This window comes from Rhinatrema bivittatum, chromosome 16, assembly GCF_901001135.1.
Source record: "Rhinatrema bivittatum chromosome 16, aRhiBiv1.1, whole genome shotgun sequence".
NCBI lineage: Eukaryota > Metazoa > Chordata > Amphibia > Gymnophiona > Rhinatrematidae > Rhinatrema > Rhinatrema bivittatum.
Genome location: NC_042630.1, coordinates 71,383,334 through 71,401,846, shown reverse-complemented (window position 1 = coordinate 71,401,846; position 18,513 = coordinate 71,383,334). Strand labels below are relative to the sequence as shown.

At 48.0% G+C, this 18,513-nt stretch overlaps 1 protein-coding gene across 2 annotated transcripts in view; it reads left to right on the top strand.

Annotated features, from left to right (window-relative positions):
• LOC115078202 (ceramide-1-phosphate transfer protein-like) overlaps window positions 1-18,180 on the top strand; it is a 46,731-nt gene extending 28,551 nt beyond the window's left edge. The window contains exon 4 of one of the 2 annotated variants that reach the window (XM_029580954.1): window positions 17,194-18,180. In XM_029580954.1, the coding sequence (XP_029436814.1) occupies window positions 17,194-17,719 (526 nt within the window). In that variant the 3' untranslated portion in view covers window positions 17,720-18,180. The remainder of the gene's footprint in view (window positions 1-17,193) is intronic. The other variant, XM_029580955.1, reaches the window with a different exon arrangement.
• Window positions 18,181-18,513: the final 333 nt, after the last annotated feature.

Sequence of the window (18,513 nt, the reverse complement as noted above, 5' to 3'; positions counted from 1 at the left end):
TCCTTATCCTTCTTCCTACCTCCCTTCCAATAAGCGAATAATATTAATGTAAGATCTCTTTTTAATCTTCTTCCATAGGCTTCTGGATACCCTCCCAAATTTCAGTTAAAGCCACCAGGGCAAGGTGAACCATATCCTGTAGGGCAGGGGTCAGGAACCTTTTTGGCTGAGAGAGCCATAAAGCCACATATTTTAAAATGTAATTCCATGAGAGCCATACAATATGTTTAAAACTAAATATAAGTAAATGTGTGCATTTTATGTAAGATCACACTTTTAAAGTACAATAAGTCTCTGAAAATATTACACCAGGCCTTAAGACACCAATACATCTCCTATTAGGAAAACGGACCAAGTCAGGCTGCTATAGAGTCCTACACAGAAACTACACGCCAGCAGAAAACCTCACCTGAATCACGTACTGTCCCTCACCTAACATAGAATAAAGAGACCAAAACGCATAACAAGAAGCATACAGAAAAAAATGAATTGGAAACTGCAACAAGCCAGAGTCTCTGTATGCAGTGTAACAAAGGAAAAAAGAAACATCACCCATCCTTATAAAACAAATCAAGAAATATAAAATCATCAGCAGTAAAACTGTACTAACAAAAAGAACATATTTCGAAACAACTAATGAGTGGAATATCCAATAATTAAAAACACATATAAAACATTTCCAGATACCAACAAAATATTTCAAAATAGCAGACACAAAGACCCAGTAATGAAAAATAATAAGGATACAAACATTTTTTTGCTCTGCATACCTGGGAACGTTTGATATCCAGGTGTCCTGAGATTGTTCTGAATTAGCAGGAGGTGGGGTGGTTTGCTTGGAACTTTCTCCTCTCTCAGTCACATACCAGCGCTCTCTCTCACACTGGCTCTCAATGACACACCTATACACACATGCTCTCAGTACTCACATATACACGTTTTTTCTCACTCACTTATATAGGCTCTTAATTACACATTTACACACATGCTGTCTATCTTTTCACGCTTACACACACACACAGGCTTTCAATCACATAAATACATGCTGTCTTTTTCTCTCACACACAGACTCATTCACATGCTTACAAACATGTCCTCTCTTTCTCTCATTTACACACAGGCTCTCAATCACATACTCACATGCTCCCTCACCTAAATCAGCTCTCAATCACACACAGACACACATGGTCTCTCTCTCTCATTTAAACACAGGCTCTCAATCACATACTCACATGCTCCATCACCTAAACCAGCTCTCAATCACACACAGACACACATGATCTCTCTCTTACTTATACACACAGGCTCTTAATCATACATACACATGATTTCTCTCACACACAAAGAATCTCAATCATACACACATACTCTTTCACACAAACAGGTTTTCAATCACAAACTTACACATACAGGTTCCCAATGGTAAATTTACATTCATGCTCTCTCTCTCTCTCACAGGCAGGCTCTCAATCACAGACATACTCTCTTTCACATGTACAGGCTCTCAATCATTCACATACATGCAATCTCTCACTCTCTCACACAAACACACACACACACACACCCACACGCCCCCCCCCCCCTCGCGGCCCGGAAGAGGAAGTGGAGAGTATCGGGTGCCTGTGCGGCAAGAAGAGGCCACGCTAGTGCGCTCGGCATCGGCCTGAAGAAAAGAAGACTGCAGCGCGGCTCGGAGGAAAATGAAGAGGTTCAGCCGCGGCCGATGGGACGCCGCCTCCGCGAGGGCTGAAAATGAAGAGGTTAGCGTTGGGAGGAGGCTGCTGCTGCTTCCGCGAGTTCCCGGGGTGGGGGTGGGGGAGAGAGAGAGTGAATGAGTGAGCAAGCATGTGTGTTTGCTCGCTCATTCACTCTCTCTCTCCCCCACCCCGGGAACTTGCGGCAGCAGCAGCAGCCTCCTCCCAACGCTAACCTCTTCATTTTCAGCCCTCGCGGAGGCGGAGTCCCATCGGCCGCGGCTGAACCTCTTCATTTTCCTCCGAGCCGCGCTGCAGTCTTCTTTTCTTCGGGCCGATGCCGAGCGCACTAGCGTGGCCTCTTCTTGCCGCGCAGGCACCCGATACTCTTCACTTCCTCTTCCGGGCCGCGAGGGGGGGGGGGGCGAAGAGAGCACGCCGGTGCCGCTGACTCCAGCTGTCCTGCCGCGTTCCGCCCGGGCTGACAGCATTTTAAGCCCGGGCGGAGGAGGACCGGGGAGCAGCTGGGTCAGCGGGAAAGTGTGGCGACTGTCTGCGAGCCAGATGCAGCCCTCAAAAGAGCCATATCTGGCTCGCGAGCCATGGGTTCCCGACCCCTGCTGTAGGGGGTCATGTTCGACACCCTGAGATCGCACTTTTGCAGGGTAATCACTACCAGACCCTGAAGAAGGATGAGCAGCACCGCTTCCATCTTGAGCAACCCTCCCTAGAAACAAGACCACTTTGCTCCAACTCACCTCTCTGAGAAGGCTAAGATCCACCTCTGTTAACACCACCGGCCGCTGCATCCCTACCATCAGTCCTTCCTGCTGCACCAGCTACCTGGCAATTCCTTCAGGCCTTCTGACTAGAAGTTCCAGGGAGACCATTTCTGTCTGCAACACCTGTAACAGAAAGAACAGCCTGTGTAGCCCTGGGGCATACTGGCAGAGCACCGTGGCTTGGAGCCCTCCCCCTACCCGAAGCACCATAAGCACCTCTGGCAACCATAGTGTCCACTCCAGAAACCCCTTGTCCCTAAGTAGGCACATAACCCATTCCATTCCATGGTTCCTCCATTCCCATACCAGGCCACCATCCAGGGCCAAGAGCACTCCTCTCATCTCAGGCAGACCTGTACAGGCACCTCTTGAAAATCTACCCCATGTGGACTCCCGAACCAGCCACGAACTGTATCCCATTCACTGCCAAAGGAGTCAGACTTCCCACGAACTCCTCTCCTCCTGTCGACGGACCCACATCTACTGAAGTCCCATGGCAAAAGGAACCTTGATCCTGACATCTGTGCGATTACCGGTGACAACCATAGATGTGCTTTCCAGACAAGCAGCAGGCATAGCAGATATCCCAGCCCCGTAACCACTCTTCCGGCCAGGGCCTTTACCAGAAGTGGGCCTTTTACCCTTTACCCTCTACCCTCACACCTCTCGTTGAAGGTGCCACTGAGCTCATAAAGGCTGGAGATTGTGCCACCCCCACACCAGAAGAAGCACAAATGCCTGAACTCACGCCGACATTTCCCAGAAGGGATCCGCAATCCTCAGCAGGAAGCAGGCACAGAGGATCCACATCAGTAGTAACTGAAGGAGCTGGAATAGCAAGGGATGTGCTTCGCCCACGACTGCCATTCTCAACTGAGCCACCAGATGGGACAGAGACCATGACAAATACCCCAGTCGACGACTGATCACCTTGAGGAGAAGCCAACTCACCCAGGACCGTGCTGCTCACATGTGAAGTTGTCGCTGCACCTCGCCTTGTACGGGCCATGTTCCCAAACTGGTAAGATTCTGATGCAAGAGAGAAGAGATGCCACCAAAAGAGACTTAACTGCCTGAAAAACAAAAAAACACCAAAATGTCCTGAGTGCACATCATCCCCTCTATAAAAGGAGCATCTTGCTCCTCCCTCCACAGCCGATCCACTCACAATCAGACCAACCAGGGTCCATTCTTTCAAAATTTAAAACAAAGCTCCCATGGAGGAGGTGGAGAAAACAGACGACCCTACTGGGTAAACAGTGAGAGGTAAGAGGAAGAGGCAGGGGGCCCAATGCACATGCATGATTCCACATGCCTGACCATGAACTTAGGGTTAAGCTTGGCTATACAAATGCTTGGCTATACAAATGCTTAGTGCTCTTGTAAGAACTAGAGAAGAGTGTGTTTATTAATTAAGGCTAAGATTGGCTGTGCAAATACTACTCCTGGGGGAATTCTGCGCTACTGCGGAATGCAGAATTTGCGCAGAATTCCCCATCTGCGCAGAATTGCCAAATTCTGCACAGAAAATAGCAGAGGAGACCCCGGCATGCCACAAACGGAGCGCGTCCCATGGCACACGCTCCATTCGTGGCGAAGTTGAAGGTCCGGCGCGCCGTTTGCAGCGAAAAGAGAAGGCCCCCGTGTGCCATGCTCCGTTCACGGTGAAGATGAAGGCCCAAACAACAAGAATACGAGTGGACTCTCTGTAATAAACATACTTGGGCGGGTGTCTGGACTGATCCTTGGTACTACAGGAACGAAAATTATCAGGTAAGAAACTAATTTTCCTTTCCCTTTACGTACCAGGATCAGTCCAGACTGCTGGGATGTATCCGAACCGCCTTAAATGGGGTGGGACCCCGAGAGTCCCGCTCGAAGCACACTGCTGCCAAAGGAATCTACAGCCGGATCCCGGACATCCAACCGATAATGTCGAACAAACGTGTGCAATGACTTCCAAGTAGCCGCTCTGAAAATTTCCTGGGGCGAAACACATTGGCTTTCAGCCCATGATGCTGCCTAAGAGTGGAGAGAGTGAGCCTTTAGTCTGTCAGGGACCGGACGTCCATGACATATGTACTTGGAAGCAATAGCGTCCTTCAACCAGCGGGCAATGGTAGTTTTGGAAGCCTTATGTCCCTTCTTGGGACCTTTCCACAAGACAAAAAGATGATCCGACCGATGAAAATCATTAGTTACTTCCAAATACCTTAAAAGGGTCCATCGGACATCTAATCGCCGCAGGTCTCGACCGCAAGAAGAGCAGATATTGTCTTCCGAAAAGGCTGGTAATTCCACCGACTGATTGACGTGGAAAGCCGAGACCACCTTAGGCAAGAAGGAGGGTACCGACGTAAGGATACTCCCATCTCCATTATACGCAAAAATGGTTCTCTACATGATAATGCCTGAATTTTGGAAATGCGACGCGCCAAACAAATGGCCACGAGAAATACTGTTTTGAGAGTTAACTCCTTCAAGGTGGCCCGCTTGATAGGTTCAAACGGCGAAGTGCAGAGACCACGGAGAACCAAATTCAAACTCCAGGACAGACAAAGCGACCGCACTGGAGGGTGTAAATGTTTAACTCTGCATAAAAAACGAGCAACATCCGGATGACAGGCAATGGAAGAGCCTTCAATCTTACCCCGCAGACAGCCCAGGGCCGCCACCTGTACGCAAAGCGAGCTGTAAGCTAGGCCCTTTTTCAAGCCACCTTGCAAAAACGTGAGAATATGCACTATAGAGGTCCGCTGTGGGGACAACTTCAACCCACTGCACCATGAGTCAAAAATCTTTCAGACCCTAACATAGGCAAGGGATGTCGAGGTCTTGCAGGCCCTAAGAAGAGTGGAAATCACAGCTTCCGGGTAACCCTTCTTTCTCAGTTGCCTCCTTTCATAAACCAAGCCATTAGACAAAAGCAATCCACTTGATCAAAAAATATGGGACCCTGCCTCAGAAGATTCGGGAGATGACCCAGACATAAGGGACCGTCTATCACTAGGTTGATAAGATCCGCGAAGCATGGTCTTCGAGGCCACTCTGGAGCCACTAGAATGACCAGACCCCGGTGGGATTCTATGTGCCTTAGAACCTTTCCCACCAGTGGCCACGTGGGGAACACATAAAGGAGAATATCTGGAGGCCACGGAAGCACCAGAGCATCCACCCCTTCTGATCTGTGTTCTCTCCTGACTGAAGAAGCGAGCCGCTTTGGCATTCAGCCAAGTTGCCATCAAATCCAAGTGCGGGGTCCCCCAGTGGCGAGTTATGAGCCGCATCACCTCGGACGACAGCTCCCACTCTCCTGGATCCAGGCGCTGCCGACTGAGAAAATCTGCCTGTACATCGTCCACACCTGTGATGTGAGAAGCCACGATATGGGTCAGGTGGCATTCCGCCCAGGCCATCAATAAATCCGCTTCGGTGGCCACCGGACAACTTCATGTGCCACCTTGTCTGTTTATGTACGCCACAGTTGTTGCATTGTCTGAGAGAATTCTGACCGCCCTGCGGTGTATCAGAGGAAGAAAGTTTTATTTATTTATTTAAAAACTTTTCTATACTGTCGTTTAGTAGTATACCATCGTAGGGCCAGGCGAACTGCCCTGGTTTCCAACCGATTGATCGACCATTTGGCCTGTCGAGGGGACCATCGCCCCTGCGTTGACTTGGATTGACAGACTGCTCCCCAACCTGTCAGACTGGCATCCATCGTAACGATTATCCAAAGGGGAGGTTCCAAGTCCACCCCCTGAAGAAGGTGGCCCGGTACCAACCACCAACTGAGACTGGACCTGGCCAGTTCCATTAATGGTAAGGGCAGGTGATAGTTCTCCGACTTGGGATCCCAGCGGGAAAGCAGCGCTCTCTGCAAAGGTCGCATATGAGCGAAGGCCCAAGGAACAAGTTCCAGAGTAGAGGCCATATGTCCAAGTACTTGCAAATAATCCCATGCTGTAGGGAGGACCAACAGACGCCGAACTTGAGACAGTAAATTTTCCATCCGCTGGTGGGGAAGGAAAACCTTGCCCGCATATGTGTTGAATCGGGCTCCCAGAAATTCCAATTGCTGAGACGGTGCCAGCTGGCTCTTTGCGAAGTTGACTACCCAACCTAACGACTGCAGCTGATCCACAGGCCCTGTGCAGACCTACCTAGGCAAACCGCCCCCCAGCCTCGAAGACTGGCATCTGTGCTCACCACCACCCAATCCGGGGCCTCAAGAGGCATTCCCTTCTCCAGGTTGCTGCACGTCATCCACCAGGCTAGACTGGCCCTCGCCGCCTCCATCAGAGACAGGGGCAGAAAGTACTGCTGTGACAGAGGACTCCAATGGGACAGCAACGCCCTCTGCAGGGGTCTCAAATGAGCAAAGGCCCATGGCTCCAGCTCCAACGTAGACGCCAACAAGCCCAGGACCTGTAAGTAATCCCAGACTTTTGGCCTTGGTAGCCGCAGGAGACGAGCAATTTGCTCCTGAAGCTTGTTCATCCTGTCAACCATGAGAAACACTCTGCCTCACTGGGTGTTGAAACGGGCCCCCAAGTACTCCAGGAACCGCAAGGGTGACAGATGACTCTTCTGTACATTGATGATCCAACTCAGCGATTCCAGGAGGGACCGCACTCGGTCTACCGCTTGCACCCCCTCTTCCAGAGACTTCGCCAGGATCAGCCAGTCATCTAAGTAAGGATTTACCAACAATCCCTCCTGTCTCAGGGCCGCGACCACCACCACAATCACCTTTGTAAAGGTGCACGGAGCGGTGGCCAGACCGAAGGGAAGCGCCTGAAACTGATAATGCTGTACCAGCAGCATGAACCTGAGGAACGTCTGATGTTCCCGCTGGATGGGAATATAGAGATAAGCCTCGGTGAGATCCAGGGATGCCAAAAACTCTCCTTTCCTTACTGCCGCAATTACTGTGCGCAGTCTTCAAATTCTGGTTTACCGTTTTCAGATTCAGTTTAGGCCGGAAGGTACCCTCCTTCTTTGGTACCATGAAATAGATAGAATACCGGCCTAGTCCCCGCTCAGTCGCCGGCACCGGTACCACTGCCTCCAGACTTAACAACCGATGAAGCGTTTCCTGGATAGCTGCCCGTTTGCTTCAGGAAAGACAATGCAATTCCAGAAAGGTGGGCCTCAGTGGGCGATAAAACTCTAAGGCATACCCTTCGCTCACCACACTCAACACCCAGCGGCCCTCGATGACCAGAGACGAAGAGCGGACCCGCCGGATCTCATTGGGAGGACTTATTGCCACCCACCCCCTGGGCGAAACCGCCTCTTGCAGACCTTCCAGTCCCCCAAAAGGACTGCTGTCTATGTGACGCCTGCCTTGCCCCTGAGCCTCCTGAAGCTCTTGCCGGACGAAAATGCCTGACCTCCCGAAAGTGGGGCCGCGAGGAACGTAAGAACATAAGAAATTGCCATGCTGGGTCAGACCAAGGGTCCATCAAGCCTAGCATCCTGTTTCTAACAGAGGCCAAACCAGGCCATAAGAGCCTGGCAATTACCCAAACACTAAGAAGATCCCATGCTACTGATGCACTGATGCAATTAATAGCAGTGGCTATTCCCTAAGTAAACTTGATTAATAGCAGTTAATGGATTTCTCTTCCAAGAACTTATCCAAACCTTTTTTGAACCCAGCTAACTGCACTAACAACATCCTCTGGCAACAAGTTCCAGAGCTTTATTGTGCGTTGAGTGAAAAAGAGTTTTCTCCGATTAGTCTTAAATGTGCTACTTGCTAACTTCATGGAATGCCCCCTAGTCCTTCTATTATTTGTAAGTGTAAATAACCGAGTCACATCTACTCATTCAAGACCTCTCATGATCTTAAAGACCACTATCATATTCCCCCTCAGCCGTCTCTTCTCCAAGCTGAACAGCCCTAACCTCTTCAGCCTTTCCTCATAGGGGAGCTGTTCTATCTCCTTTATCATTTTGGTTGCTCTTCTCTGTACCATCTCCATCGCAACTATATATTTTTTGAGATGCGGCGACCAAAATTGTACACAGTATTCAAGGTGCGATCTCACCATGGAGCAATATAGAGGCATTATGACATTTTCCATTCTATTAACCATTCCCTTCCTAATAATTCCTAACATTCTGTTTGCTTTTTTGACTGCTGCAGCACACTGAGCTGACGATTTTAAAGTATTATCCACTATGATGCCTAGATCTTTTTCCTGGGTGGTAGCTCCTAATATGGAACCCAACATTGTGTAACTATAGCAAGGGTGATTTTTCCCTATATGCAACACCTTGCACTTGTCCACATTAAATTTCATCTGCCATTTGGATGCCCAATCTTCCAGTCTTGCAAGGTCCTCCTGTAATATATCACAGTCCGCTTGTGATTTAACTACTCTGAATAATTTTGTGTCATCCGCAAATTTGATAACCTCACTCGTTGTATTCTTTTCCAGATCATTTATATATATATATTGAAAAGCACTGGTCCAAGAACAGATCCCTGAGGCACTCCACTGTTTACCCTTTTCCACTGAGAAAATTGACTATTTAATCCTATTCTCTGTTTCTTGTCTTTTAACCAGTTTGTAATCCACAAAAGGACATCGCCTCCTATCCCATGACTTTTTAGTTTTCGTAGAAGCCTCTCATGAGGGACTTTGTCAAACGCCTTCTGAAAATCCACCACATCTACCGGTTTACCTTTATCCACATGTTTATTAACCCCTTCAAAAAAATGAAGCAGATTTGTTAGGCAAGACTTCCCTTGGGTAAATCCATGTTGACTGAGTTCCATTAAACCATGTCTTTCTATATGCTCTACAATTTTGATCTTGAGAATAGTTTCCACTATTTTTCCCGGCACTGAATTCAGGCTCACTGGTCTATAGTTACCCGGATCGCCCCTGGAGCCTTTTTTAAATATTGGGGTTACATTGGCCACCCTCCAGTCTTCAGGTACAATGGATGATTTTAATGATGGGTTACAAATTTTAGATCAGAAATTTCATTTTTTAGTTCCTTCAGTACCCTGGTCCAGGTGATTTGCTACTTTTTAGCTTGTCAATCTGGCCTACTACATCTTCCAGGTTCACATTAATTTCATTCAGTTCGACTGACTCATCACTCCTGAAAACCATCTCCGGAACTGGTATCTCCCCAACATCCTCATTAGTAAACATGGAAGCAAAGAATTCATTTAGTCTTTCTGCAATGGCCTTATCTTCCCTAAGAGCCCCTTTAAACCCTTGGTTATCTAATGGTTCAACCGACTCCCTCACTGGTTTCTTGCTTCGGATATATTTTAAAAGTTTTTATTATGAGTTTTTGCCTCTATGGCCAACTTCATTTCAAATTCTCTCTTCGCCTGTCTTATCAATGTTTTACACTTAACTTGACAATGCTTATGTTTTATCCTATTTTCTTCAGATGGCTCCAATTTTTGAAGGTTGTTTTTTTGGCTAAAATAGCCTCTTTCACCTCACCTTTTAACTATGACAGTAATCGTTTTGCCTTCTTTCCACCTTTCTTAATGTGTGGAATAGGTAATGTGAGGAAAAGGGTTTACGACTCGACTTCCGATCTTCCGGCTGTTGTGTTTAGGGCATTGTGGACCCTTGCTTGCTGTGGAGATGACTCCTCCCACTCGAAGGGGCCCCATGGGGAACCACAGCAACAGCCTGAACGCAGGTAGCAGACACAGAGGATGGAAAGCTTTATTGTACTGCTGCAGGTAGATGGTATGTTGCAGAAAGGTAAGGCACTGATCCGCAAGGTGCCAATACATTCAACAGTCTCTGAAGATGTATTCTCACCCAGATGTCCTAGATAGGCACCAGACGCAGCCATCTTGCCCAAGGAGGAGGAATAAGGATAAAAAGAGGTAAGGCAGAGCGGTCGCAGCCGTCTGCGACCGACGGATACAACACTAGCAGCCGATTGCCTTTTGTCTCACCCAGCGATTTCATCAAGCGGTCCAGGTCCTCACCGAAGAAATTTCCCCTGAAAGGGCAAGTTACAGAGCTGCGACTTTGATGAAAGATCAGCTGACCAATTTCTCAGCTACAAGTGTCGCACCAGGTCATATAAGGCGTCCACTCCATAGGCAACTCCCGCCTCCAGAGGCCGACTGCTGCTACGGCTTCTGAATCCAACACAAACAGGCGCGCTGCATTAGACTCGCACAGACCGCTGCATGCAGGCCTAGACCCAGAACCTCAAAGGCTCACTTGAGGTGCACTTCCAACTTCCAATCCTGAACATCCTTCAGAGTGGAGGCTCCAGCCACCAGGATGGTCATCTTCTTGGTGACCGCCGACACTGTGGCATCCACCTTCGGGACTTTGAGGACATCCAAATGCTCCTGCAGCAGCGGATAACGCTTGGGCATTGCCCTGCCGACGCGCAGCCCCGAGTCGGGGGAGTTCCACTCTCTGGTAATCAGTTTCTGGATCTTCTTAGGAATTGGAAAGGCACTGGGAGGTCTCCGAAAGCCATCTAGCACCGGATTAACGCCCTCTGCATCCAAATCCTCTAGAGTAAGCTTGACTCACAATACCTCCAACACCTGGAGAATGAGCGGGCAAAGCTCCTCTCTCCTAAACAGGTGAATCACGCGTGGATCATTGCCTTCCACCTACGGAATCTCCGCTCCCCCCTGACCCAATCTAGGATCTAGGGGGTCCAGAGGAAGGTCCCCTGCCAGATCCGCATCCTGATCGTCTCCCAAGGACAGGACATCCTCCTCCTGGAAGTCCTCCGAGTCTGAATCTGACTCCTCTTGCACCGTGCGATCCCCCTGGGACGGTAGGCGTCAGCCCCCAGATCCGCTAGGGGGACCCACCTTCTGCTTTGCTGAATCCATGTGCCCAGCCTTCTGACCGCACGTGCCTGCCTAGCCAGGAAAGCATCATCCTCAACCCTCTTCAATATCTACATCTTACCCCTCTGTTACCTCCTTTCTAGTCTCAATCTCCCTCATTATGTGTACGCTGATGACGTTCAGTTGCTCATACCCATCGCTGACTATCGAAAACCATGGTTATCTGGAATGACACCCTCCAATCCATAAACAATCTCCTATCTTCCATCCACTTAGCTCTTAACACCAATAAAACTGAAATCATGTTAATCTCACCCCAAAACCAACCGAACCCCCCTCCCCTCTTTCTCATATACCATTTGCCCAACAAGTCCGTGATCTGGGAATCATCCTTGATGGTCACCTCACGCTGAAGAAATTCATCAGTAACATACTAAAAGACGGTTTCTTTAAACTTCACACCCTAAAAAAAACTTAAACCCTTACTACATCCCCCTGATTTCCGTACAGTACTACAAACCACCATCTTCGCCAAAACAATTCTCTCCTCCTCGGCCTACCGAACAACGCCATCCACCCCATTCAAATATTGCAAAACACAACAGCCCGGATTTTGACCAACTCACGCAGACATGACCATATCACACCTGTTTTAAAAGATCTGCATTGGCTCCCAATAGCATCCCGTATACAATATAAGGCTCTCTCTATCGTCCACAAGGCCTTATACAATCCTGAAATGAACTGGTTTAATGAATCCTTCCGCCTCCACCAATCTAATAAGCCCACTAGACACCCACATCTCGCCACCATGCCTACCCCCTCTCCCAAACTCTACAAACTATCCTCCACGAGAGCCCGTGCGCTATCGATCGCCGGGCCGACTCTCTGGAACACAATGCCAGTCGAACTATGGCAAGAAGAATGCCTAAAAACCTTCATGCGGAAGCTTAAGACCTGGCTTTTCACTAAAGCATACATCTAACTTCCCCTTTCTCTTTCCACCGCGCTACCCTCCCCTCCCTTCCCTCCCCTCTCCTCTCACCCCCCCTCTCACTTCATAGCCTGCCCAAATTTATATTTTATACTATCCCCCATTAATGTACATATTGTATATACTTGCAAATCTTGTTTATAATATTTAATGCTATACTCCCATCATATCTTCCCCCCCCCCCCCAATTACTCTCTTGTTAACATGTTATATTTGTTCGATGTAAAGCGCCACTCCAGGCGTCTGTTTGCGTTATACTGTAAACCGATGTGATATTCTCGATGAATGTCGGTATATAAAAATTTTAAATAAATAAATAAATAAATAAATCAATCATGCAGCAGAAGAACAAATTCGGGTGAAAAACCCCCAGGGGTGCCCGAGGGCCGTTTGGGGTTACTCGGGCCCGAGACACCCTGATTGTCAGAGTCTGGCCGTGTTCTGGGAACACCAGGTGGTGCGGGCCCCCCGGAGCCCTGGCTGTCCGCCATCTGGTGCCGCCTCAGCAGCCATTGCCACTGCCTCCTGAGCTCCCAGATCCCCTTCCGTGGGCCTGGAGTGTCTCTGTGGCATTAATTTGTGCTCAGATTCCCCCTCCCCCCTACTGCACAAGCTGTGCAGAGGCATAGGTCATCGAGAAAAGCCACCCGGCTCCCACAAGACCGGCAGGCTTCCCCTTGCTGTAAATCTGCCATTTGCACTTCTCCTTTTTTATTTATTTATTTTTATTTATTTACTTTTTTACTTTATTTAAACACTAAATGCTAAACAGCAGGGCCTGCTTAGAAAACGCGGCAAAAACGCGTGAGGGAGGGGTGTACCACGCAGCCGAGAACCAAACAGAAGAGTGCGCACTACCCCCTGCATCTCCCGCCGATGTGAAAGTCTGTCCTCTGAGCCATCAGAAAAAAACCGCAGCCCGGTCAGCTGAAATGGCAAATCGACACCCCCCCCCCCACCCCGGGGAGATATTGCGCCTCTGCAACTGGTCCCCAAACCTCCGCATACCTCTGGACCCACCCACGTTGATCCCCGATGCTCCTGCACTCATGCCTCAGCTACAAAGCAGGTCTTTTTTTTTTATGTTAACAAAAATTTAAAGGCACAGACACCCCAGCATAATTCCCCAAAGAAAAAAGTTGGGTACTGCCCTGAAAGTGCTCTGGCCGGCGGAGGGGGGCTTCAGGTCCCACTGAGGGAGCCAGACCACTGGCTATCCAGGTCCTGGAGATGCGGGCTGAACTAGGCAGGGGTATCCAACCCCCTGTTCGCCGGGCTCCAGCCAGGGGATGGCCCTTGTCCAGGAACCTGGCACCTCGGGAAGCAAATTTTCCTCAACAACACTTCAATCAGTCAGGACTGCAGGTTTAGTACCTCTACCATTTGCTAGAGGTAGAGAAATACTGAGGGACTGCAGGTGGCACTCTTGTATATGTACCAGTGCCCAAAGTTTTGTTCTCTACCTCCATCTGTTGGTAGGGATGAATAAAACCCGCTTGTCTGGACTGATCTGGGTATGTTCAGGAATGTCATTTTCTTAACCCTGCCAAATGGATATGTGAAAAGTGCTAGTTTACAAACCCTTAGTTCACCTGTTTTGAATGTGATTCCTGAAAATGTTTTGCCTGCCACAGACACCAGCTTCTCTGAAACTCACAGCACACTCAGGCACAACTAAAACCAGTAAAAAAAAAATTAAAACCTGTACTTGTAAAGGCAAACTCAGCTTCTAGATCCAGCACCCCTAAAGTTCTACTGTGCCTGTGTCTGATTGCAGGAGTTTCATAGCCAGTTTCTGTGACTCTGATACCAGCACAGCAAACCCTTGTATTAGGAAGTCAAGCCACAATAATCAGAAGTAAATAACTGCATAAAGAAATTCTGCTTTGATGCCACTCTTTCAGACCGCAAGAGTTTTGAAGCATATAGAAGCTGTTAGTTCAGTCCCTGGAACTCAGGTTCAATCAGCTGCCTGCAGCACATTTTAAACGAGGTCAGCTCTGAGTCCAAATCCTATTTACACACCTGCCCATGTAAAATCTTCACTTTTCCAGATCGCTTTGGCTTCTCCTCCTGGGAGAGCCAAGAAACACTTGTGCTTTCTGGCACACTAATATAGAAACATAGAAATGACGGCAGAAGAAGACCAAACGGCCCATCCAGTCTGCCCAGCAAGCTACGCACTTTATCCATTTTTTTCCCTTTTTCTCTCTCCCATCTGTTACTATTGGCTTCCAGTACCCTCCAGCCCTAATTCCCCTCCACCCCACCACCAATGTAGAGAGCAGCGCCGTATCTGCATCCAAGTGAACGTCCAGCTCAATTAGGGGTAGCAACCACTGTAACAAGCAGGCCACACCCCTGCCCCATACCTGTTTTTTTTTGTTTGTTTGTTTTTGTTGTTGTTTTTTTTTTTTTGGAGATGGCAGCCCTCCATCCTTCCTCTCCGTGAAGGTGGAACACCAACCACTGGCATCCCGCTCCGTGAATGCCTCTGTGGCTACTGCCGCTCCGTGCAGTGTTTTGCTGCCTCCTCTTTATTCACGCCCTCTAGACTTGATGGATCCACAGTGTTTATCCCACGCCCCTTTGAAGTCCTTCACAGTTTTAGACTTCACCACTTCCTCCGGAAGGGCATTCCAAGCATCCACCACCCTTTCCGTGAAGAAATACTTCCTGACATTGGTTCTTAGTCTTCCTCCCTGGAGCCTCTGCTCGTGACCTCTGGTTCTGCTGATTTTTTTCTGATGGAAAAGGTTTGTCGTTGTCTTTGGATCATTAAAGTTTTTCAAGTATCTGAAAGTCTGAATCATATCACCCCTGCTCCTCCTTTCCTCCAGGGAGTACATATTTAGATTCGTCAATCTCTCCTCGTATGTCATCTGATGAAGACCCTCCACCTTCCTGGTCGCCCTTCTCTGTACCGCTTCCATCTTGTCTTTGTCTCTTTGTAGATACGGTCTCCAGAACTGAACACAGTACTCCAGGTGAGGCCTCACCAAGGACCTGTACAAGGGGATAATCACTTCCCTTTTCTTACTCGATATTTCTCTCTCTATGCAGCCCAGCATTCTTCTGGCTTTTGCTATCGCCTTGTCGCATTGTTTCGCAGACTTCATATCATTAGACACTATCACCCCAAGGTCTCTCCTGCTCCGTGCACATCAGACTTTCCGCCCCCCCCATCGAATACAGTTCATTCGGATTTCCACTCCCCATATGCATGATTTGCACTTCTTGGCATTGAATCTCAGCTGCCATATCTTCGACCACTCTTCCAGTTTCCTTAAATCCCGTCTCATTCTCTCCACTCCTTCCGGCGTGTCCACTCTGTTGCAGATCTTAGTGTCATCCGCAAAAAGACAAAACTTACCTTCTATCCCGTCCGCAATGTCGCTCACAAAGATATTGAACAGGACCGGTCCCAACACCGATCCTTGCGGTACACCACTTAAAACCGCTCTCTCTTCAGAGAAAGTTCCATTTACCATCACACATTGTCTTCTGTCCATCAACCAGTTTGCAATCCAGGTCACCACCTCGGCACTCACTCCTAAGCTTCTTGTTTTATTTACCAGTCTCCTGTGCGGAACCGTATCAAAAGCTTTGCTGAAATCCAAGTAGATGACATCGAACGCTCTTCCTTGATCCAGTTCCTTGGTTACCCAGTCAAAAAAGTCAATCAGATTTGTCTGACAGGATCTTCCCCTGGTGAATCCATGCTGCCTCTGGTCCATTAGTTCTCCGGACTGTAGATAGTAGGGATGTGAATCATTTTTGAACGATTAAAATTATCATCAGATAATTTTAAAATCGCCCTAAATCGTTAGAGTGCACGATACAATACAAATGCCCCCGATTTATCGTCAGGGGCATTTGTATTGTATCGTTAAATAGGGCACAGGAATTATTTGGGGGAGGGCGGGAAAACCGGCACACCAAAACAACTCCTAAACCCACCCCGACCCTTTAAAACCAATTCCTTACCCTCCCGACCCTCCCCCCCCCCCCAAAATGTTAAATTACCTGTTGGCCCAGTGGGGGGGGCCCAGTGCCATTTTGGCTGCCACTAATTAAAATGGTGCCGATGGCCCGATAAAAAAAAAACCACACCCGACCCTTTAAATCGACCCCCCTTAGCCTCCCCCACCCTCCCGACCCTTTTTTTTTAGGGAGGCCCGCACCGCTAAAAAAAAAACAAAACCCACCCGACCCTTTAAATCGACCCCACCCTCCCGACCCCCCCAAAACCTTTTAGACTTCTTTGTATCATCCACCCCATAGGAAGCCCTTTTTACCCTTCCAATGAAAGGGGTGGAGGGGGTTCCCGGAGTCAATCCCAAACAGCTAGGGTCCTAGAATTACCCAAGTCCCTTAGAAAGCTGTGGTGCTTGAGTTATCACAAGGAGGGTTCTTAAAGAGGGAAGAATTACCTATTACCTAAAATAATGCATTGGTGGTCAGCAGTAGGGCCTTGGACACCCCCCTAGCTCTGGGCCAAGTTGGCATCATTTTCGAAAATGGCGCCAACCAGGTCTTCTCCCCCTCACATCTTTACGTAATAATTTCCAGTTCAACAGAAAAAGATTAACTATTACTCAAAGATAGTGATTATACTGTTTCATTTGAACAAGTAAATTTTGTGCAGAATTTGTAAATTTTTTATGCAGAATTTTAAATTTTTCTATGCACAATTCCCCCAGGCATATAGGTTGAACAGATGAACCAGACTGTCATCTGGTGGACATTTTGTAGATTGTGGCTATTGAATAGACAGTGCCATGGAGATCACCTACAAAACCGATCCTGTCCATTCTTATAGTATTTTATTAGACAGAAATTATAATACTATAAATTACAATACTATAAATATTATAATATTATAAAATATTTCTCACCCCCTCACAGATTCATGGATTCACTTGGCATGGTCTTTGGCTTCATCTCTCAGGAGACTACAACCAAGATTAACATTATGCATGAGTACTTGGGGGGCAGGAGCAGTGCCAAATACCAAACACTGCAGTCCATGGTTAAGCATGAGCTGCACCATGGCTTGGTGAACTTCAAGGAGCTGCCACGGGACCAGGTGCCTTCTGGCTGCCGCACCCTCCTGCGCCTTCATCGAGCCCTAAAGTGGTTGGAGCTCTTCCTCTACAAACTAAGTACCAGCACAAGCAGGGATAGAACTGGAGAGTTGTGTGCAGAGGCATACAAGCAGGCTCTGGCCCACCATCACAGCTGGTTTGTGCGACAAGCAGCAGCACTGGCTTTCATGGCCATGCCACCACGGGGAGAGCTCTTCCAGGTGATGTGTGTGCAGGAGGAGCAGGAGGCACAGCTAGTGCTGAGCACCACAGCTAAGGCCATCATCAGAGTGTACAACCTCACTCAGGAATTATACGAGGCCCATGGAATGCTGGAGCTGCCCTGAGGGGCAATAGGGTACACTAGAATGGCAGTGGTAGGCAGGACTCTCACATAAAACAGTGGCTGGAGAATCGCCACACATTGATCCATGTAACTTGATTGCTGGATCTATCAGAGGCAGCAAACAAAAAAAACAAATAAAAAAAATGTTTATACTCTAAGACTTCTTGACATTTCTTTAATAAAGTTCCTTCTAGTTTTCTACACAGAAAATAGAGTATGATCTCAGAAAAAATTACCAGGACCATTCAGTGTATGTCCCATTTTCCCTTCATATTACAATACCACTGATTCTTCAGCTCATCCCCACACTTATAGAAACATAGAAATATGATGGCAAAAAAGACCATACAGCCTATCTAGTCTGCCCATCCACACCAACTATCAGCTATATAATCACTACCTCCCCTCATAGATCCTCTGATTTCTTGAATTCACTGTCCTCATCTCCACTACTTCCATGGGGAGACTATTCCATGCATCTACTACCCTGCCTGTAAAGAAATATATCCTTAGATTACTCCTGAGACTACTATTTTTCACCCTTATCCCATGACCCCTCGTTCTAGAGCCTCCTTTCTTTCAAAAGAGGCCTGGTTCCTTTTGTCTGAAAACCTTGTAGATATGTCTCTATCACATCTCCTTTATCTCGCCTTTCCTCAAGGGTATACATACTTAGTTCTTAAGTCTGTCTCCATATGCTTTAGAATGAAGATCACTGATCATTTTAGAAGCCACCATATAGACCAGTGCATGCAGTTTTCTCTCATGCATATTCATTATGGATATCCTGAAAAT